Source organism: Coccinella septempunctata, chromosome 2, assembly GCF_907165205.1.
Source record: "Coccinella septempunctata chromosome 2, icCocSept1.1, whole genome shotgun sequence".
NCBI lineage: Eukaryota > Metazoa > Arthropoda > Insecta > Coleoptera > Coccinellidae > Coccinella > Coccinella septempunctata.
The window spans coordinates 33,545,522-33,566,635 of record NC_058190.1 but is presented as its reverse complement, the minus strand read 5'-3'; the positions used below and the strand labels follow the sequence as shown (position 1 = coordinate 33,566,635).

At 35.7% G+C, this 21,114-nt stretch overlaps 1 protein-coding gene across 4 annotated transcripts in view; it reads left to right on the top strand.

Annotated features, from left to right (window-relative positions):
* LOC123308564 (nephrin-like) overlaps positions 1-21,114 on the top strand; it is a 508,306-nt gene that overhangs the window by 294,737 nt on the left and 192,455 nt on the right. For all 4 annotated transcript variants that reach the window (XM_044891287.1, XM_044891288.1, XM_044891285.1 and 1 more), the window contains exon 5: positions 8,525-8,806. In XM_044891287.1, the coding sequence (XP_044747222.1) occupies positions 8,525-8,806 (282 nt within the window). The remainder of the gene's footprint in view (positions 1-8,524; positions 8,807-21,114) is intronic.

Below are 21,114 nucleotides of genomic sequence, written 5' to 3'. Positions count from 1 at the left end.
AGCAAAGAGATGCAACTGAACAGTGAATTGTACCAAAAGTACGTATGTAACTGCAGAGAATTCACGGCGCATGAATTCACGAGTAAACGGGCTTCAAGCCCGTTTGCAACAGCCGAGAATTCTCCAGAGAATTTACCCGTGAATTCATGCGCCGTGAATTCTCTACAGTTACATACGTACCTACATTAAATGTGAGTGGAGCAATGAAATTATAATTGCTATAATATTAAAAAAACGTAGTTCTTAAGGAGGGCAAAATTGATCATTGAACAAAGCATTCACAGAGACGGACTGCTTATAAGTATTAGATACAATTGATAAATCATGAGAGATATAAAATGAGAGTAGAAACTAAAGAAGGAAACCACTAATCGTTGGTTTCGTGAAGAGCAGTAGGCTTGAAAACTAATCTGTATATCGAACAGGATGAATGAAATGAGAATATATCTATGAGAATACAAAGTATAATGATCAGATCATAATAATTAAGACAGTACACGATTCCCAGAGCAGACCTTCCGAGGTGGAACCAAGACGAGAAACTACCAGCCAGTATCATGGCTTACTACTGACCGTTGAACCATTTACCATATAAGAGCAGTTCAGATCATGTTATGAAGGAAATCAACTAAATCCAGGGTCCATTCTGGAGAACATGAGGATTCATTCATCTGAAACTCCAAAACAGTAATTAGTCATATGTAAGTGAGATGTTAACAACAGGATTGACTGGAGAAATTAAATAAACTGATTCAAATTAATGAGAAGAGTATCAGATATCAGAGTATCAGCATTCATTATCAATGAGAAAGACATGAGAGTGTTCAATTCTGGTGTAACATACCCATTTTCATGTGCGAAATCAAGAGAGGTCTGAAGCTCCAGTTTAGTTGTGAACTATAATAAAATATTTAGTCACGAGGATGCACATAATTTAGGTTATTCCAGAAAAACTATAAAATGAGCAGTACAAATGAGGATCATCAATATTTTCTGTAGATTCTTTATAATCTCACACGTGGACACATTTCATACATAATGGGAGCATTAAAAGAACGTGGGAATTTAATGAGTAAGACTGAGAGTACATTGCGTTTTGCGTAGAACTAATGAGCACCAGAATTGAATGAGAAGAATTGAAAGAAAATTACTTAGATAAGATGAACTGTTAGAGAAGTTTTATACAAATTGAGGTTAACACAATGAAGAGTTAATTCAATAACGTGAACAACGATAGTATGATTTTCTTCAGCGGAAGCGGAAATATCTGACATCTCTGAAGAGGGGATTCTGCGTCGGTCAAATAGCGTTGTCTGAAGCACCGTATAGTTCGTACTTGAAATTTGGCAACTTGTCAGTAGCGTAGACAAGGGCAAAATCCGAGGGACATGGTTAATTTTTAACACGTTCACAAAACCAATTGCGGACCAATAGTTTGCGGAGAATTTGTTTGTGGATAGGCATGTGCTCCACTCGGTCAGAATTATGGAATTGAAGCTATTGCTTATGGAAATAGGTCATATTTGGTAACCACCGTGCATAACATCTAGGAGGTGGTAAAAACACTTATTCTACCTAGTATTCGAACACTGTCCAACCCACTTATCTAACAATATAAGTTGCTTTAGAAATCTTCCTCCATAGATGTTTTTATTTGAAAAATCGATATGATAAAATTGAATCGTGAGAAGTAAAGTAAAAAGTCCAAGTCATTGATTTGAGATCAGATTTGATTTGTCTGTAGAGAAACTGATACAAAAGTTCGAAGATGATTAGTGGGATCATCAAAAATGTGTACCATAATGTTAGTATGATAGTAAATAGATTGAAAGCATAATATTGAAGTAACATTATTCTAATGATATATTGCATAGAATGATAGTTCACCATTTACATAAGTTTCCTGACATCGTTAGTTTAATTATTCATTGGATTTGATCATATTAAGGTTAAATGCTTATAAATATGTACCTATTTTTCCAGCTGACACCCCTCTCACAATTCTTGAGTATCATCTGTTATTTTCATTATATTACTTTGATTAATACCGACTCAGGAGATTCGATTTTCATCAAACATGAAATCATTTCGGATTTCAAGCTTCCATCGAAATCGATTTTCTGTATCTGAGCTTTTCCAGATTCGAAATATGTGAACGGTAAATAGATCTCCCATGCAATTTTTGGTATTGATGAAGTTTTAAGTATAAGATTCAAGATTCAAAAATATAAATCTGACAGTTTCAGCGAGCAGAAATAATGAAAATTGGTAATAAAAGTCATAAAAATGATTTTTTTAAATATCTCCTCTCCTTGGCTTCAAATTGTTTTCGCATTCATTATTCATTCATTCATTGCTGTATATCGTTATCGGGAATAAATCTAGAAAGAGATATAAAAAAAGAACAGACTTATAATTTCTTCTTCAATTCGCCAGAGCTATTTTGGGGATTCTTGTATCTTGCATCCTCAGAATTTGGCCGCTCCATCTGAGTCGGGCCCTCGTTACTTGAGTCTCAATTGTTGTACAACTTGCGAGTTGCAAGACTTCTGCATTCGAAAGTTTGTGGAACGTTGTTGAGGAGCATAATATTTTCTACAAATTTTATTCAAGGCAATTTTTTCTATTGTGAACGTTTTTGAGATATATGGCGATGAATATACTTTAGACTGGGTTTCTACATTGACCTTGGCCTTTCGCATGTGTAAAGCTCCTCGCCGTTATCACCCTATAACTCGAAAACGAGGTATGTTAAATTGCTTCAGGCAGAAGTTGTATAGAATTTTTGTATCTACAACATTCATAATGAATACAGAAACGATTTTAAGTACAGGAAGGGAGATATTTAAAAAAAAATCTTTGTTATCATCTTCAAACTGTCAGATTAAGAAAACCCAGCCTGATAAATGAGTCAACAGGTCTGAAACACCGAGATAAACCATCTGTATGAAAATCTGACACGCTTGAATATGAACAAGTAACGATTTTTCTTGCATTTTCAAAGGACCGCTGTGACTTTGCGTCACTTCCGAATTGTCAGTCCCATTAAAAGTAGCTTTCATTGGTTCCAATTAACATATCTATCCTCTGAAAATCTGACACGCTCGAATTAGTTTTTTCGCCATTTTCAACTCTTCCGTACGGCCAGCCTCACCACGCAGACTATCAGATGTACATGAATTTATTATCAGAGGGACGTAGGGCATATACAGTATCTTAATCTAACACGCTCGAATATGTACACCTCAGTATTTTTTTTTACATCGTTGGGAACCTGCGGGCGCTTTCCCCACTACTGCTGAAAGTGCATACATCATAAAACCTTTCTTTCTACCATCTAGTCTTCAAAATCCACTAGGTGTCCACGACGCTCAAGTTAATCCCTATTTAGCATCGTCGACTCCCCAACTATAAAGGCAGTTAAAAAATTATTCCAATTACTACTGAGTGCTCATAGTTGAATTGAACTGAGTATATTTTGTCATTGTCACTACAGGTACATCAAAAGAGATTTCTTTCTCAGTTGTCGATGACGCAACTGAAAAGCCTCAAATTCACGAACCCACCCTCGCTTCCAATTAAATACCGATTCCGCTTCCCTGTGAACTGAAGCGATCAAAACTGTCCGGATATGGGTATGAATATTCATTATGTGTGCCTACCTTTACCCATCGTCTTCGGTGGACTAATGGCTTTATTGTCGGAGGAAAGATGAGTAACCCCCACCTCTTCCGTCCGTAATGAAAATAATAATTCTGCCCGAAAATGTTGAAAAGAGGGTAGGGGGCCCGCGGTATCAATAATTGTAAATAACTGGGGCAAGACTGTCATCCGTGATTAATTGGAACTTTAGATTGTAATTTCAGAAGAAAACGATGTTCCCAGAGGAATTCGCACAGCCGAATGCGTTTCCGGGGCTAATTGGTATTTCAATGTTGATTCTTCGCCATATTTCATGCTTTGGGGGAGGATTTAATGAGGAAACTGAAAAACGGTTAAAATATGATTGATTGAGATTCATTCCGTACGAAAGATTGTGCCGAATATGAAGACAATATACTGGGTTAAAACCGTAGCCTCCTACGATTCTTTGTTTTTGAGTTATCAGCAAAAAATGAGATTTTGACGATTTCGAAAAGTTCTCATGACTTCTTTGTCTTTGAAGTTACAAATCTGAAACTAGAACTTTCTAAGGCATTTTTATACGTAGAATCTACTGACGAAAGATTTTTCTCCAATTCAAAAAAAAAATTCAATAAAAGTTTGCGTTGATAACAACTATACTCCATTCACATTTATTTTAGCAGTCGGTTGGCCATGAAATAATTTTCTCGAGTTTTTGTAACAAGAATGGAGTAGGGTTGGCAATCATGAAATGTCGTTAATGTCATAACGCCGTTGCCACAACTAATATCAATTCTTATTACGGAAATGCCGAAAGTGATTGTAAAAAGAGACACGGTTCCAGGAAGTGCTATTTAGAATTCAGGTCCGCTCATTCAAATAGTTATACACTGATATATTCTAAAATCCACAATACGTCAGGCGGTAGCGAACATATTCAATGTAAGAGAATTCATATAATGTTTCATCTGAATCTAAACGACTTATATTTCAGCTGAATATTTCCACAATCAGAAAGATTGTGAATGAAGAGGATGACAAGGAATTTCCTTCTATTGGGAGACCCAAAAAAATGGTGGCATTTGAGAATTTTATGTTTGAGTGAATTAATGCGATAAGTTTACTACAGGATTTTCGATGAATGTTATCGTAGAATGAGTTCTCGAAAATTGATTTTTCTATTTTTCATTTGACTTGTCCTATACACTGTAAATGTCTTGAGGTACCAATAAATACCTAATCCTAATTATTATCATTATATCAATGTATTAAGATGAACAGCCACAAATACGCGCAAGTTGTTCTGTTAATTGTTTATCTATATAAAGTTTTTGTTCAAAGGTCCTCTCGACTTGAAACTTCCTTTAATTCCTTTTACTTATATTGATGAAATATGATTTTTGTTGAAGAATTTAACATTCTTGTAATTATCTGTTAATTCCTCCAGGAGATCTATTCCCAACCACTGCATCATATGGATTTTATCTTCGGGTTGATATTTTTGAAATCTACAGCTCACGTAACGTATTCAAACTTTAGCCAAAGAAGATAACAAACATTAACTCTCCTCAAGCTAGTGCATATTATGATATTATACTGATCTCTTGTATTTTCCATGCAAATAACTGGATTTGGTATGCCTTCAATCAGTTTGTATAAAGTTCCATTATGTTCGTCACATATTTTCCGAAAAGATTCGACATTGTGATAAAATACGTGATAACAGAAACTTTTACGTAGAACAGGCAACATAGCGTTGATTTAAAACCCAAAAATGTTTTGACAAGCGTCATAACCCCACATTTTCGTACTATACAGAGTGAAATGTGTCAAATTTCCATGGCCAACCGAGTGCTTAAATAAAAGTGAATGGAGTATAGGTAAACTTTTACTACACTATTGAAGGCACGTTCGAATGAGAATATTATTGATTCAAGGCCTATTTCCTATTTACAACAAATCATACTACAATACTACATATGTAAAGAGAAATGAATCTTCTGAGGTACCCATCTGAGTTCTAAATGTGAGAGGACTTCAACAAAGCGAGTCTCGTTTGTCCCAGAAAATCGTATTTTTCAAAACCAAATATAAGACAGGAATGCCAACAAATTACACAAAATTTACACTTTATTCGGACTTAAAACGATAAAACATAAATGAACAAGTTATAAAGATTTCAGACAACTTTTTATTGGTAGAATTTGAGCTGCGATAACAATAAACATTATCTTTCTCTATATAACTTTGAAACAAGCGTCAAATTGTATGGATGAAAAAATAAAGATTGAGTAAAAGCCTTTACTTCCCCATCGTGGAGTTATCGATGAAGAATGAAACGATGGGGTGTGAAAAACAGCATTCTTCAGGTCTTCATTCTCTATGAAAAGAGTCGGTTTAGCAAATCGACAATGAAAGAAGTGTGGGAAAAACGGCTGGAAGTATTGAAAACACGAGCAGAGCTCTCAAAAAAGAATAAGAGTTATCGAACACAAGCAGTCACTGAATAGGGAACTCGGAAGTGAAAATGTCGAACCTAATGGCCGTGCTGCTTTTTGTAGTATTCGTAACGTATAATAGGATAAGGCGACTGAGAATCGATAGATACTCTGCATTTGTACTTCTCAGTTTCTATTTCGACTTAACTGAACAATGAATAGTTTTTGAAATAACTTTTATTCGGCAATAGGAAGAAAATTGTTACTTTTATTGGTGAAATGTATGCCAATATTTTTTCGATATAGTTTACTGTCATATACTCCATTCACTTTCATTTTAACACTCGGTTGGTCATACAAATTTGACACATTTCACTCGGTATAGTACGAAGATGTGGGGTTATGACGCTTCTCAAAACATTTTTGGGTTTTAAATCAACGCTATGTTGCCCGTTCTACGTGAAAGTTTAGGTTATTACGTATTTTATCACAATGTCGAATCTCTTCGGAAAATATGTGACGAACATAATTGAAGTTTATACAAAATTATTGAAGGCATACCAAATCCAGTTATTTGGAAAATACAAGAGATCAGTGTAATATCATAATATGCACTAGCTTGAGGATAATTAATGTTCGTTATCTTCTTTGGCTAAAGTTTGAATACGTTACATCAGTTGTACATTTCAAGAATATTAACCCGAAGATGAAATGCATATGATGAAGTGGTTGGGAATGGGTATCTCCCGAAGGAATTAACTTATAATTACAAGAATGTTAAATTCTTCAACAAAAATCATCTTGCATCAATATAAGGAATTAAAGGAAGTTTCAAGTTAAGATGAACTTCACCTTTGAACAAAAATTTCACATGAAATAATCAACAGGACAACTGGCGCGTATTTGTGGCTGTTCATCTTAATACATTGATATTATGATAATAATTAGGTATTTATAGGTAACTTAAGACATTTAAAATGTATAGGACAATTCAAATGAAAAATAGAAAAATCAATTCTCTCTTACACTAGCCCACGCTTCAACCTTTCATATGGTCATAATATGTTATTCTCTTATCAAAAATCGAAAATAATAATATTATTCTAATCATTTGTCACCAGGAAGACAGTTCACTCAGCCAACTTCAACCAGTTTAAATCAAAATTTCGTCATCCCGTGATCGCCAGTGCGCCTTTCGGCAAAAACATGAACTACCTTATTGGTACATATTTTAGGGAACGAAAAATCTATGGTCTCAAAGCAGCGATCGTTCTCCTTCTCTCTACTCTCCATAGTTTTGATCTAGCTCCTTCTAGTTGTTGATTATTAAATAATTCGTCTAATTTCCTGGTGAAAACCTTAAAATCCCGTTCGAATATTATTGCATGGAGAAGAACTGTGGATCAAATACTTCCTTTACTATGAAACATGGAAATGTAAGTATTAAAACTGGAAACATGTGACTCGGTCATTCATCGATTTTCATTCTCAGTGCTCCGAAGTGGAAACAATTTTCAGGGCGTAAAGACAATGAGTTGAGCAAATACTACTGACTACACCATGTGCAGTGAACATTTTACTTCAAGTCAATTGAGAACTGTTCATCCACGTAAATTGTTGTATGCAGGAAGCATCCCTTGCATGAATGGTCCATTTAGGAGAAATTATGACCTTTATACGTCCATTTAATGATTCTCAATTGCTACGCCTTCAATATATTCAGAAATGCAAAATTTTCATTGATTTACTTTTAGGAATCGTCAAATTGTTTTCATTGTCTTAACAAAATCTATATTGGAAATCATAAAAGGAATAGAATTCGAATTTCACGCCCTTCTGTTATAAAATAGATAACTGTTATTGAACAGTACGTTTTTAGTGCCATCTCTTTGTCAAATGTGGCAAACACAGGCCAAAATGTAGTCGGTTTTTACAAGAGATATAAGGGCCTTTCATATCTTTCTACACTATAATCTTTGAATATTGTGTGAATAATGGTTTAAATCAGAGGTTCAAACCCAGGTTTACATTACGAAGTACCTTGTATTTTACCTTTGATTTCTGATAATTAGAAGTCAAAATTCATGAAACTTAATTATAATCCAACACTTGACTCTCGGCTTCATAACAAAAGTGTTATATTATATGTTTTCTACAGAAAACCTTCGGAGGTGCGCGGTACTCTTGAGATCAATAGGAAGTCAATTGGGGAGCCTTATTACCATATAAGAAGGATTTCTGTCATAGAAAAGAAGACAGACACTGCTTGAGCAAGTTCACTCAAGCAGTGCCTGTCTTATATTGTGAAATCGGGTTCGAATAATTTTCTTTTCAGTATAAGGTGAAACGCGGAAATTTGATAGAGAATGATCCAAACTAATTGAAATTTATTAAAATGTGTCTCGGGGTGAATCTTGGAGGTTTTTTAATCCATAGTTGAAGCTATTCCTTCTTTGTTTCAGGATGGTTTATCTTTGGAAGGTGGAACTGTAACTGTCTCTGCTGACGGTAACACGACAACGAGCACCCTTTCGTTCACACCCACCTCAGCCGATCACGGTCTTGTGCTGAGTTGCAAGGCCTCAAATCACCGCATTCCTTTCAGCGAACAGCAAAGGACGTGGATGTTACGTGTTCTTTATCCGCCCAAAGTGACGTTAAATTTAGGTCACGGCCTGGACGCAAGTGATATTAAGGAGGGTGCCGACGTATATTTCGAGTGCCATTTGGTTGCCAATCCATGGGTAAGTTACATTTCTCTAAACTTTTATTTCTTTATGGGGTGACGATGCTTATTAACATTCTACTCTATTTCATGGTTCTTTAGTAATCAAGGATTATTTGGTTATGCGTAGAAAGAGAAAGATTTGTTAAATTTGGTTTTATTCCACCAGAATTCATTACAGGTAGTGTACCAAACCCTCAAACCCATAAGGTATGATTTGCTCAATTGAGGTCCGTTTGCACCAGTTTCCATCAAAAAGAGTATTATTTTAGCGTCGTTCAAAGTAAATGGACGCTTGAATTTACTTACCCTTAAGTTTTTCTATCTAGTGATATTTCAGTTTTTCTTTGTGTGAAACTTCATCCTAGTCCAATAAAGCCATTTCATTGGCTGGCTGGTTGCCGATGACTGAGACTGTTGTCATTTCATTATTATCCTAACATTACTGTTCTGTCAGTCAGTTTCTAGTAAATTATTATATTATTACTATACTATCAAAAAGTAACCTCTCTTTGTTATTAAATTAGCATTATTATTGATAATGATAAAGATTGTCAAATAAATGTTACCTATGTTTATATAGGTACAACTGCTTCTTTGTAAGATAGGTACCTACGTCTTATGCGAATTTGTAATTTTTATATGGATCTCAATAACAATGGAAAACGTTTTATTTTTGTTGAAAAGGAACGTGAAGAGAATGTCCTTGTTCTAACGAATAAGGTGAATGTTTGCCAAGCATGTGGTGGTAATCGACAATTTCTCAACAGAAGAGAAAAGTTTGCTGCTAACTTTAGTATACAGGGTGAATCGGGAAGAACGAACCAAACTCCAGGTGTGTATCAAACACGTAAAAATAATTTCAAAAAACCCATATGTTTTTATACGATTCTCATTTGTTTTCAAAATATGGCGTAATTACAAACAAACAAAATTTCCTACATTAACATGATTTCAATCATAGCGCTGTTTCAACATATGTTCAAAAATACCTCCATTTACCTCTAAACACATTGTACTTCGTCTGCGAAGGGCTCTTGTTGCTTTTTTGAGTGATTAATGTCTTTATTCGACAAGCACTGCCACATTTCTAATGCGTCGAATTAGGGCCTCTAGGGTGTCGAATTTCACTTTGTACACTTCATTTTTAAGCCAGCCCCACAAACAATAGTCCAGTGGTGTGAAGTCTGGAGATCTTGGAGGCCAACTAAATGGACCACCGCGACCAATCAGTACTCCTAGAAACTCTTCGTCCAAATATTTAAAACATATTAATTACGCCATATCTTGAAAACAAATGAGAATCGTATAAGAACATATGGGTTTTTTGAAATTATTTTCACGTGTATAATGCACACCTGGAGCTTGGTCCGTTCCTCCCAACTCACCCTTTATGTTTTGGGACACAAAATTGAAAATAAAAAAACTGATGACATTACAATGAAGTCATAAGAAAAGGCTTGGTTTTCGGTAATGAATTCATTCAATTCTCAAAATCCATAAAAAATGAGAAATTCTGCAGCCAGTTCAACAAATTATTTCAGGTTAGAATCGCGCCCTCAAATATTCAAGTGGTCATTACAGGAGCACTTAAATTTAAGGTTAGCTTTAGCTATTTAAAGGTCAATTAACAGCTGGTGCAATGTTATTTAAATTAAGGGTTCATTTTAAGGGACATTCAACACTAAGTGTGTTTGGTGCAAACGGGTATTAGAATTTAATACAATTGGAGCAATAAAATCACAACCTTCTAAAGCACTCTCTTTAGACGGCTGTGATTCAATCAATTCAAATAAATGGTCCTCAGTAGACAATGTTAAATGAACGTTCCTATCTACTAGTGGCGTGCGAAAATAGTTTTTATTTAAACTCTCTCGATTCTACGCCTCTGGCATAATTGAAATGTCACAATTTGGATTCTCCAATTTTTTAAATAAAAAATAATCTTGAATTAGTTCCACAACAAACTGTTTTCCTTATGAATTATAGCATCTGAAAATAAATTTTTGTCAACTTAGTTCATTTACCAACCAAATGAGGTTTCCGTTATTTCTTGCTAAAAGTAACGGTTTTTGAGAAAAAATTTTTTTTATGAGTAGCGTGAGTCGTTTTTACCTAGTAAGCGGTTATCATACTTTCCTCATAGGGGAACACTACCAAAATTTTTTCACCTTCTCGCTCCCATGGAATATTAATTTCATTTCTGCCGGTTTTCTGTCAGTTCCTCAGAAGAAATTGAAAATTGCTTTGCAGGTAAACCCTTTAAGGGATTGCACAAACAGAGGCTGCTCGAAAACATGTATATGAGAAGTCTTTTTTGACAAGGAATCATTTCTCACATTTTTTCGCCACTATGCGTGTACAGCCTGTATATTTTTTATCAATGGATACGACCCTGTATTTCGGACATGTCAGGCTTATTACACCAAAAAATAACATCCCATCCCATTAGAGAGTAGGTTTTTTCCTGCAATCCCAAAAATTTCCAATTCCCCTCTACACTCAAAGGCACTGAAATTCCCCCAAAACTCCATTCTCAATTCGATATATATTGACAAATCGGCACCACTTGAAGAAATATCAACCTAACGACAGACCTCGTTCACCCGGGGCAATAATAACTTTCCGCACGCCTACAAGACATTGATAACGAAATGTGTTGTCACAGACATCCCTCCAAATATAATTTTCTAGGTATTCGTATCTCATATGTGGTTCCGCTCTGTTTTCCCTCAGTTATCTTCGACTCAAAGTGGCCTCGATCTATTGACGAATTTTTCCGTGTTTTCTTTCGATTATTTTCCGCAAACACAGAGTCTTCATCGCGACGGAGTGGAAAAGGTACGGAGTGAACTTGTTGAACTTCGAGATTGAAGATAGCGCTTCCAATATCCTGAAATGACAGCTCGCAGCGGTACAACGGTGTGGAAACGTGAAATATATACAGAGAGGTGGATTTCACTTAGGAAATCAGCGGAAAATGTTCTTTGTCTAGCATGAAATTTCACTTTCGGCTAGCAGTAATTCACTCTCAACGATACGCTGAATGCTGAAGCGAGGAGATAGAGTTAGGTGTCATCAAAGGGAAGCGATAAGTCTAAGAAACGGATACGGACTTTAGGGATGAGACTTATCTCTATTAATCTCTAGGAATAAAAGAAAACTATTGCTAAATATTCCGAATAAGTTTGTGATTATTCTTATCAATTCAATGACGACTCCTAATCGTTGTCATATGAGATGAGGAAGTCTAATTTTTATTGCATAATGAAGTCATCTATCCTGAATGAATCAATTTCCTGGTAGAATTTATTGAAGAGCGAATACATTACGCAACAAACAGTACTATAAAACTGAAGATATGGGCACAGTTATTAACAGTCACCAGTTATTAACAATCATTTAAGCCACCAATATTATATGCGGGGTGTATTTAAAAGTGAGGCTTTGTTTTAAATGAAGGTAGAACTGGTCAGGAGAAAGCGTTTCGCTAAAAATTACCTATGCAGAACTTTCAAAAAGACGAAGTGAATAAATTTCTTCAAATAGATCCTAATACGACCCTAGATCCATTGTGATCTGAATTAAAATCTCGTGATGACTAAATCAACCATGTGGTTTTGTTCAGAATATTGACCTGTTAAATTTTTGCGTGAGGATGAAAATAGAAACTTGGAATCGCCGAATTTTTATCATTATTTAGTAACTTCTGAAACTCTTTACGGTTTTCACTCCCAGTCTCTGAAACAAAATCAGTAAAAAAATTTAAATAATCGATTTGCTACTGGGTAAATTCTAGCACTGATTTGTCAGGACAAAATCAGATAGAAGTCACCTTTCACAGTCTTGTAGTTGAAATTTACTGAAATTTTGTCGAAATTCCGAGGGTTATAGCTCCGTCATCTTGAATAATTTATGGTGGCACAATTTCTGGTGAAGTGACATATATTCATGGCTTTTTCCTTCTATAAAAAAGCGCCTCGCCTTCGAAAACATCCTATAGGCAAAGAGTATTAAAGAAGGATGACTAAGTGACAGATTTTGATAGGTGACAAATCACATAGCCACCCTTATTGAAACTTTTTTTTTGGGAAAAATTCGCAACTTTAATTTTCATGACAAAATAAGATAAATGATGAATGTGATTCACCGCCATGGTATTTTAGAGGTTCACACTCAACAATGAACTTTCCACCTGAAATATCTTCAAACATTCAAACATTCTAGTCTTTTTTTCAAATATATCTGTTAGCATCGTTAAACATCGGATATGATGACAACCATGTTGAGTACCTGGTAATCTTATGAGAAAAAATGTGAAAACAGTAAATAATTTTTTTGTGGAACAGAAGATATCACCCACGTTAGTTTTCTCATTATGACCATTACGTACCATAAAAATACCAAAAATTAAAAGAGCCCAACTCTTGGAACTGAGTTGTTATCTAATGAATATTTGAACGGTCTGAACGGTGTGTAAGATAAAATTGTTCTACATATTATATTTTGTCGTATCTATATTGCGTAATTTTCGAGTAATTTCATGTTCAAAAATAAAACATAACATCATTTATAAAGACCCCGCCTTATTACGTGCATTCAAAGAAATTCGTCGTCAACTAGGTGATGGAATTTTGAAGGTTGATATTTCGAGACTGAACATAATATGTCTTTCCTTGAATTACTTCATGTTCCTAAAATGTAATCAAGGATGACATCAACCTATACATCTTAATTTTGTATGGAAAGTGGAAAGGCACTGTTTTGGAAAGTTTACCTGTAAATTTTACCCAACGTTCTTTTCTTTCATTGAGTCAGAAAATAAGAATCCAAATAAGCTGAGGCAGTATGAGAAATTCTTGGTAAAAATTTTAACCTAAGTCTACTATTTTCACACTCAAGAGATATGAATCTTGAATGGACGTGGTTTTATGTTTTTTTTTGTAAAAAAGTTCTAGAAAAGTAATATGAATGAATCACACTATATGTTAATTCTCCATAAATATTTTGTCCTAACGAGAAGGGTTGCCTGACTCGCGGGTATGTCAGGAGTTTTTTGTCCCAGTCAATGGCGACACCATGCGGGCAGAAAAGGGAACTCTCTGTCTGTCAACCATCATAATAATTACAATTTCATCGTAAAACTAAAGTTATCTTCTGTAATATCGCCGCATTTATCACACCATTTGTCATCTCTATTGAAATCATCTATAAGTGAAACCAGAGAGATATTGAGCAATTTTGAGTGTAGTGCCTTGTGTCTTTTATATCAACAAGATGATAACCACGAAGCCGAAAAAGTGCAGCACAAGCGTTTAGACAGGAAATATCGACGTTCAAAATTCCATAGCCTACTTGACGACGAATTTTTGTTGATCGCAAGTTATATAGTAGGTACATGAATGACGATGCGAATGTTTCTGACAATACAACTTTAAAAATCTTGATTAACCCCTCAAACCATAGGTCCAAATTGCTAGAGAGCTTTTAAGTTCACCCTTCCGAAAATTCTCCAGGAATTGAACGAGATTAAAAACGATCATGCGAACACTCCGTAATCCCCGTGCGGCGATTACACAACGACTGCAATAAAACCGCAAAAAGCGGCGCAAATATAACTCGAGAATTAAATTTCCGCGGGCTCATAAAAACATCGAGAATCAAAGCTATAGTTCGAGATTCCGAGGAATCTTATATTTTCATTGGCGCATAAAAGTCTCGGCGGCGTTATTTCAAAGACCTCCCCCTTCCGTCCGCTCGGCTACTGTACTGTTGTGTAGCCATTAAAGTAATTACATAAACCGCAACACAAAACTAACACGACTTTCTGAATCGGTTAACGGTGAAAAGTGGTTATTTTATATGAGAGGGATGCGAATGTTTGGTGTGTGATTTTCACGAGGATAATTATCATTATGGGGAGCACATCTAGGTTTTTCGAAATAATGATTTGGAAGATGTTTATTATGGTCGGTAACGGGTGAAGAACGCCTTGAACTGGATGATTTAGGGGGATATCCTGATCTTGTTCGCGAAGGCTCGTTAGGGGCGTATTGGTTGTTGTCACTAGGGAGATTCAATTTCTAAGAAGCCGTATTCAGACTTAATTTGCCGAATGAAGTCGAAACCCTTCCAGTTTCCCAAGGGTTATTTTCAATGAATAACAGAATAATTTTACCAAAATCACCCTTACAGAACTTTCAGGATGACGAAATATCCTTGATAAAATAGGCTGAATCGTCTGTAATCTGAATTATCACGAGGACACCGTGAAATCGATAGAAATGTGGGCACTCTAACCTGACAGAAGAAGACTCAGGACACCAGTGTATGAAGAGTGGTTTAGCGCGATGTCCTATTAAAAGTTTATCGAGAACTGATCATAATTTTTTGCTGAAAATTTGCATGTTGGGATTTTCGACAATAGACATTCTTCCTAGAATATTTTACAGACCTCTGCGACTACTACTTTTGAGTTACCCTAACAGCACACTTCGTGTTCATTTATCGTCGGAACGTCCATGGACTTAGTCGTTATAATAACTTTGTTATCAGATTACATTCAGTATGAAATGGCTGAAACTCTAGTCTGATTCTCATGTTTCTAAGCAACACTGTCGCCATTTCATTGATAAAAAACTTCCAAGTGGAAATTTTCTTTATCATGTGTAGGACTAAATCATTAGAAAATCAATTCTACACATATTCCAATAGAGGCTCAATATAATAGCCCATGAAAGGTCTCATGAAAGGTATATGTACCTAGAATATCCCAACGGTTTCATCTTTCAAGTTAGAATACTCAAGTTGTTAAGTACCTATTTCCACAATAATGCCAATGAATCTAATATGTTTTATTCTTTACACGTGAAACCACAAAAACAAATACACATATAATAGAAATTAATAGGTTAGGTTTAAAGTCTGACGTATACATGGTACCACTCAAATTTCTCACGTTAACGTCTACGTTCAGGCTAACGTACTGTGCGCACTTCAACTCTCTTTAGAATGCCACGATACTTTTCCCTATTGTTTCCATCAATTATACAGATAGGCGTAGCACTAACCTAAGATATTGCTCCCCAAACCATTATTTTGGTTGAAAATTAAGAGATTTGAAGGGTAACAGGTTGTTTTGATACTTTTTAAGTGATTTCCATCAACTTGGAGACAACTTTCATCAGATATAAAGACATTATTGAAATTATCTAACGTTGACAAAATTCTATTTTTCGTTTTTTTTTGTAGGGGTGGCATTAAAGGAATTTTTTTGGTATTCTTGATATGTAGCCTTGTCTTTTCAGTGACATACGGACGGTTCTTTGACATACCTACTTTATATAAATAAAATAAATAAAATAAAATATATAGAAACTTAGAATGCCATCAGCTGCATTCCACTATCTTCTTTTGTTTCGAGTTATAGGCCAAAATTGAAGTTTGTGCGTTTTCAACTTTGGCCATTATCTTTATCGTTTCTATTTGTGCTAGGATGTTGAAATAAAAACATTATGGAGACACTTTTTTGATAGCAATTAAGTACTATGATTTTTTGCAAGAGGTTCATTTGCTGAGCTAGTTGTGTTTCTTCGTATGAAAACGGTAGTTTAAAATGACGAAAGAATCGCCATTTTTTTTAACGCTTCAAAAATATATCATACATCGCCCTCAATCTTTCTTAGTTATTTTGAACTAGGTACTATTCTAATAATGAAAAACACATCTTTATGTTATAGCTCAGCAAATACCTGTTGGAAAAAATCATAGTACGCTACTTGATTGCTATTGAAAATGTGTCTCCATAATGTTTTTATTTAAACATCCTGGCACAAACAGAAACGGAGATAATGACCAAAGTTGAAATTTTAATTTTGGCCTATAACTAGAAAACAAAAGATGATAGGGGAATGCAGTTGATGGCATTATTGGTTTCTCGAAAAATGACGTAATGTGCCATACATTTTCCTGTATCTCGTTGGGATGAAAAAGTTGTAGTTCAGCCCCCCTATTCTAAATAATGGAAGAATAAGAAATAGTAAAAATTATTTCGAAAAAAAACGTATCCAGCAGAAATACATATTTGAAAAATTGTGACCTCCTGTTTTCTCCATTTCCTTCACAAAAATCTCAATAACTCACAAACCATTGACTTCTTCTGCAAGGTATAGCTAACTGTTGAAATTGCCATTTAAAAAACAATCTAACGATGCAAGGGGTGTGCCATTTGAAATAAGAAAATATTAGGCTATTTCCACTATAACTGGAAGCCTTCGTAGCCTAGAAAATATTCTCAGGAGGAAATTCATATTCGAAAACCCCAATATGTACAAAATTTTGATTAGTTCTCTATAAACATCCTCCGTGGAGCACCCTGTTTATGCAGGTAAATATCATATGTGAGGATTACTGAAAATTCGATACTTTAATCCAGTGAACTGTACGAATGTTTTGAAAGATAAAACAACGTTTTTCACTTTCAGATCCATAATCTGATAATTCGTTATGAAAAGATCGCATTTCTATTCGAAAAATTTTGTTCCTCCTTCATTTTCTGAACTCTTGCGAATTTTATAAATATGTTTACTTTGACTTTGACTCGATTCTTTCAGTCCTCAATATCACTAAAAATGGTAACACACTTGAAGATTGCGAACGTTCGAAGGACTTCGAGTAGAAAATTATATCATGAATAAGTCCGCATTTATTATGGTAAATTCATCGTTGACATTATGTTGACTTAATATTGGAACTATGCCGAGCGAATTCTGAACAGCTCAGAACTTAATCATAGCTCATTTAATTTAGCAAGAGCATTTCCCTCAGATATTCTTCCATCAATCTCTAGAGAAATTCCGTTAAGTAATTAAAACTTTTTCTAGGAATATCTACTGAAATATTATGAGATGGTCCTTGGACAGAACGTTTCATTTCAACTTCATCATCGCTAATTATTGAGCATTAAATGAATAAGTGACGTTCACAAATCTCTTCTGAGAAGATATTTCAACAGAGAATATGCTTCATCAGATTATTGAGCTATGGAGCTCTCTAATTAAGAGCCAGCTCGGGGATTGGAGCGGCAATATTTTCAGTAGTAATTGAGTTGAACAATTATATTCCGCATTGAAACCTAGGGCCGTTTTGGAATGAAACCCTTAAGTTCCTCAGAAATAATTTCATTAGGTAAGAAAAGAAGATGAATCTAGTATTTGAGTATTTATGAATAATTTCCGCTTGAAAATCCTTCCTTTGATTAAAACTCTATTTTGCGTGTCATTCAGTAGAATAATTTATACAATAAAGAGAGACAGTTCTGCAAGAAAACCATGAAAGAATCTGCAGCTCTTCCTCTGACTTATTGATTAGATAAACAAGATCATATCTGAATCTACACGAACTTCTGATTTCGAAACACCCAACTTGTCAAAATTCATATGTATCCATTGAGGAAGGTCCTTTTTTCTGGAAAATTTAATGGTTATAATGGTTTCAACTAGATACATTGGTCCAGTTGCAGAAACGTCCATTAAGCTTTAATGCCCTATTAAAATTTAAAACTGTCATGACTGAAGGGTATAATAGAGGATTAAATTTTTAATGGAGCATTGAATTTTAACGGATTTTCTTGCAACTGGTCGATTGAGTATTGAATGTGTACTCAATGCCAGAGATCATCATGATAACCGTTCGAGATAAATATGTTTTTTTTTAATTGAATTCCTGAAGAGTTTTCAAATGTTCAAAAAATTTTCTGATCACTCTACTGTTGAATCGAAAATGGCATTCTCTCAAAATTTTTTGTGTGTTTGATAATCAAGTGGGTAGTCTTCATTTTCTGGAAGTATTTTATACCAAAATCTCTTTCAGACATGAAATATTCCCATAAACCACCAATCCTTTCTCTTAGCCCAAAATTTCTTAGCACTCTTGACTCAGCCTGTATAGTGTGGTGGTATAGTCGAAATTTCTAAATAAGAAATGTCATTTAAATCTCGATTCTAGCGACAAGTTTTCATCTCTTCTTTCATAGATGGGTTCGATTCAATTCGAAGTCAATTTTCTTCTTTTTAGAGCATTTTGTAACGGTTTTTTCATGCTCTCAATCGGCAGCTCTTCTTCAGAGGGAAAAAGGCAAACCTGGTGGCTTCAAGTTCTTTGTTATCTAGGATGTTAGCGATAACTATTGAGAATCAAAATCCGAGTTGACAAATTTATTCGATGTTTTGAAATAAAACAACAACAATTTCTATTACACAACTCTATAGGAATATAAACTAGTATCAGTCAAATGAAAGAGTGCCATAAGAGGCATTGGCAAGCAGTGTACTTTACACATCTAAAAGATTCTCTCGGTGTGATATACAGATGGCAATGAGAAGGTGGAGACTCTACCGAATGAATTGAAAGGAAAGAAAAGGGAATTTGATCTCGATTGTACCCTGGATATTACCACCCTGGATATATCGTTTGCCAGCCAGAACCAAGACTTTCACTCATCGGAAGTCATCTTCAAAAGTAACAGATTCGCAGGTCAGGAAAAAAAGCACAGCTATGGAAGGCGTTTTTTGACGTGCTTCGTGTTTGCACACCAGCAAAGAATCTTACTCACAGCAGGAACATTCCTTTCTTGTTTTCATTGTCTCACGGGCTTTCACACCACCTAGCACTGATAACAATAGAGAGAGAAGGGCCACGACAGGGTGGGTTGGAGCTGTGGTTTCAAATACATACACAGTACCTCTCGACTCGCTACACTGTCTTTCTTTGAAGTCTATCCTACCGGATTCGTTCATTCATTCATTCATTGCTGTATCCCGTTGCCGGGAATGAATCTACAAAAAGACCAAAAAAGGGAAGAAATAAAAAGAAAAAGAAAAGAAAAAAGTGCGAACAGACTTATAATTTTTCAGGGCTAATTGCGACTGTGTGCTCTCCTGTGACAGTAGAGACCCAACCGTGACATACAGATCCTACCACAATGCGGGCATGGATAGTCACCAACCAGATCTGGCCGCCGCTGTATCCTTCTCGAGTCTCCATTATAACTGTGTACCAAAGACCTCCACTGTGACCTGTCTAACGCTAGTTGTTCCCAGTTATGATTGGCATTAACTGATTTTTATACTCTCACTCTCGCGTTGCAAGACTTCTGCATTCGAAACTTTGTGGAACCATCTGATGTGCATTATCTGTTCTAGATGACGTTGTTGCGTTTGTTCAAGCTGTTCAATATGTCGCCTGTGGGGCGTCCAGCTTTCGCTTCCGTAAAGAAGCGTTGGGACTTGGGAGGACCAATGCTTTGTAAACAGCTGTCTTGGTCTTCAGATTGAGGTCGTGATTTTGAAACACTCTGTCATTTAGCTTCCAGAATGCCCGTGATGCCGAGTTGATACGGTTTTGTATTTCCGTGTTTAGGTTAGCCCTAGCATTTATGAAGCTTCCCAAGTATTTGAACTGCTCGACCTGTTCTATAGTATCATTCTCCATACTGATATGTGTTTGTAGGCTTTCTGGCGGACTTACCAGGATTTTGGTTTTGTCGATATTGAGTCTAAGGCCTAAAGCCTCGTATATATGTTCATAGGTGTTGGGATGAGATTCAGATTTGATGTAGGCCTGTTTAACCTGAAGCGTTTCAGAGCAAAAACCCGTACCAAGTTCATCACTAAACTTCAATATGCAGACGACTGTTCACTTATCGCTAGCAGCTCAGAGGATAAGGTGCGGATATTAGACATGGAAATTCCGGGAACTGAAGAATTTTATTATTGACTAGTGCGAATAGTATGCGGTTTGAATTATTCTGATCAGGACCAAAATGAAAACCGCAAACGCACTTTCGGCATGCCCATGTGCCGCGATACTGAATCGAAAAATGAAATTTATCGTCGTATGTATTGTACCGATCACAAAATAGGGTGGATAACGTATCAGAATAACGCTTTAACGTTCGCTATACGCGAGCAGTTTTTCAGCCGCAAAACCCATTAGCGCGAACTCGTTAGTTATCAACATGAGTTTCGCATTCGAAATGGCGAAAAAAGACGTGCAGTCGGCGCCAAATCGAAAGGTGGATTTCCATCAAAGGCGGCGAACGAATAGTAATCCAACCGAACGTGCATACATTCAGACGAATGTTTACCCTCTTTGACTTACCTATCCTTCAGGAATGCAAATATTCCCGAGTGCAATGGATGCAAAGAGTGGAAAATCACCATAGTTAATTCCGAAACGCTCCATCGGACTTTTTTGCGCCCTTGAGCGTCGATTATATGAGGCTGGTAACGAGATGAACGTGCTACAAACGAGACGAGGAAATGCAAA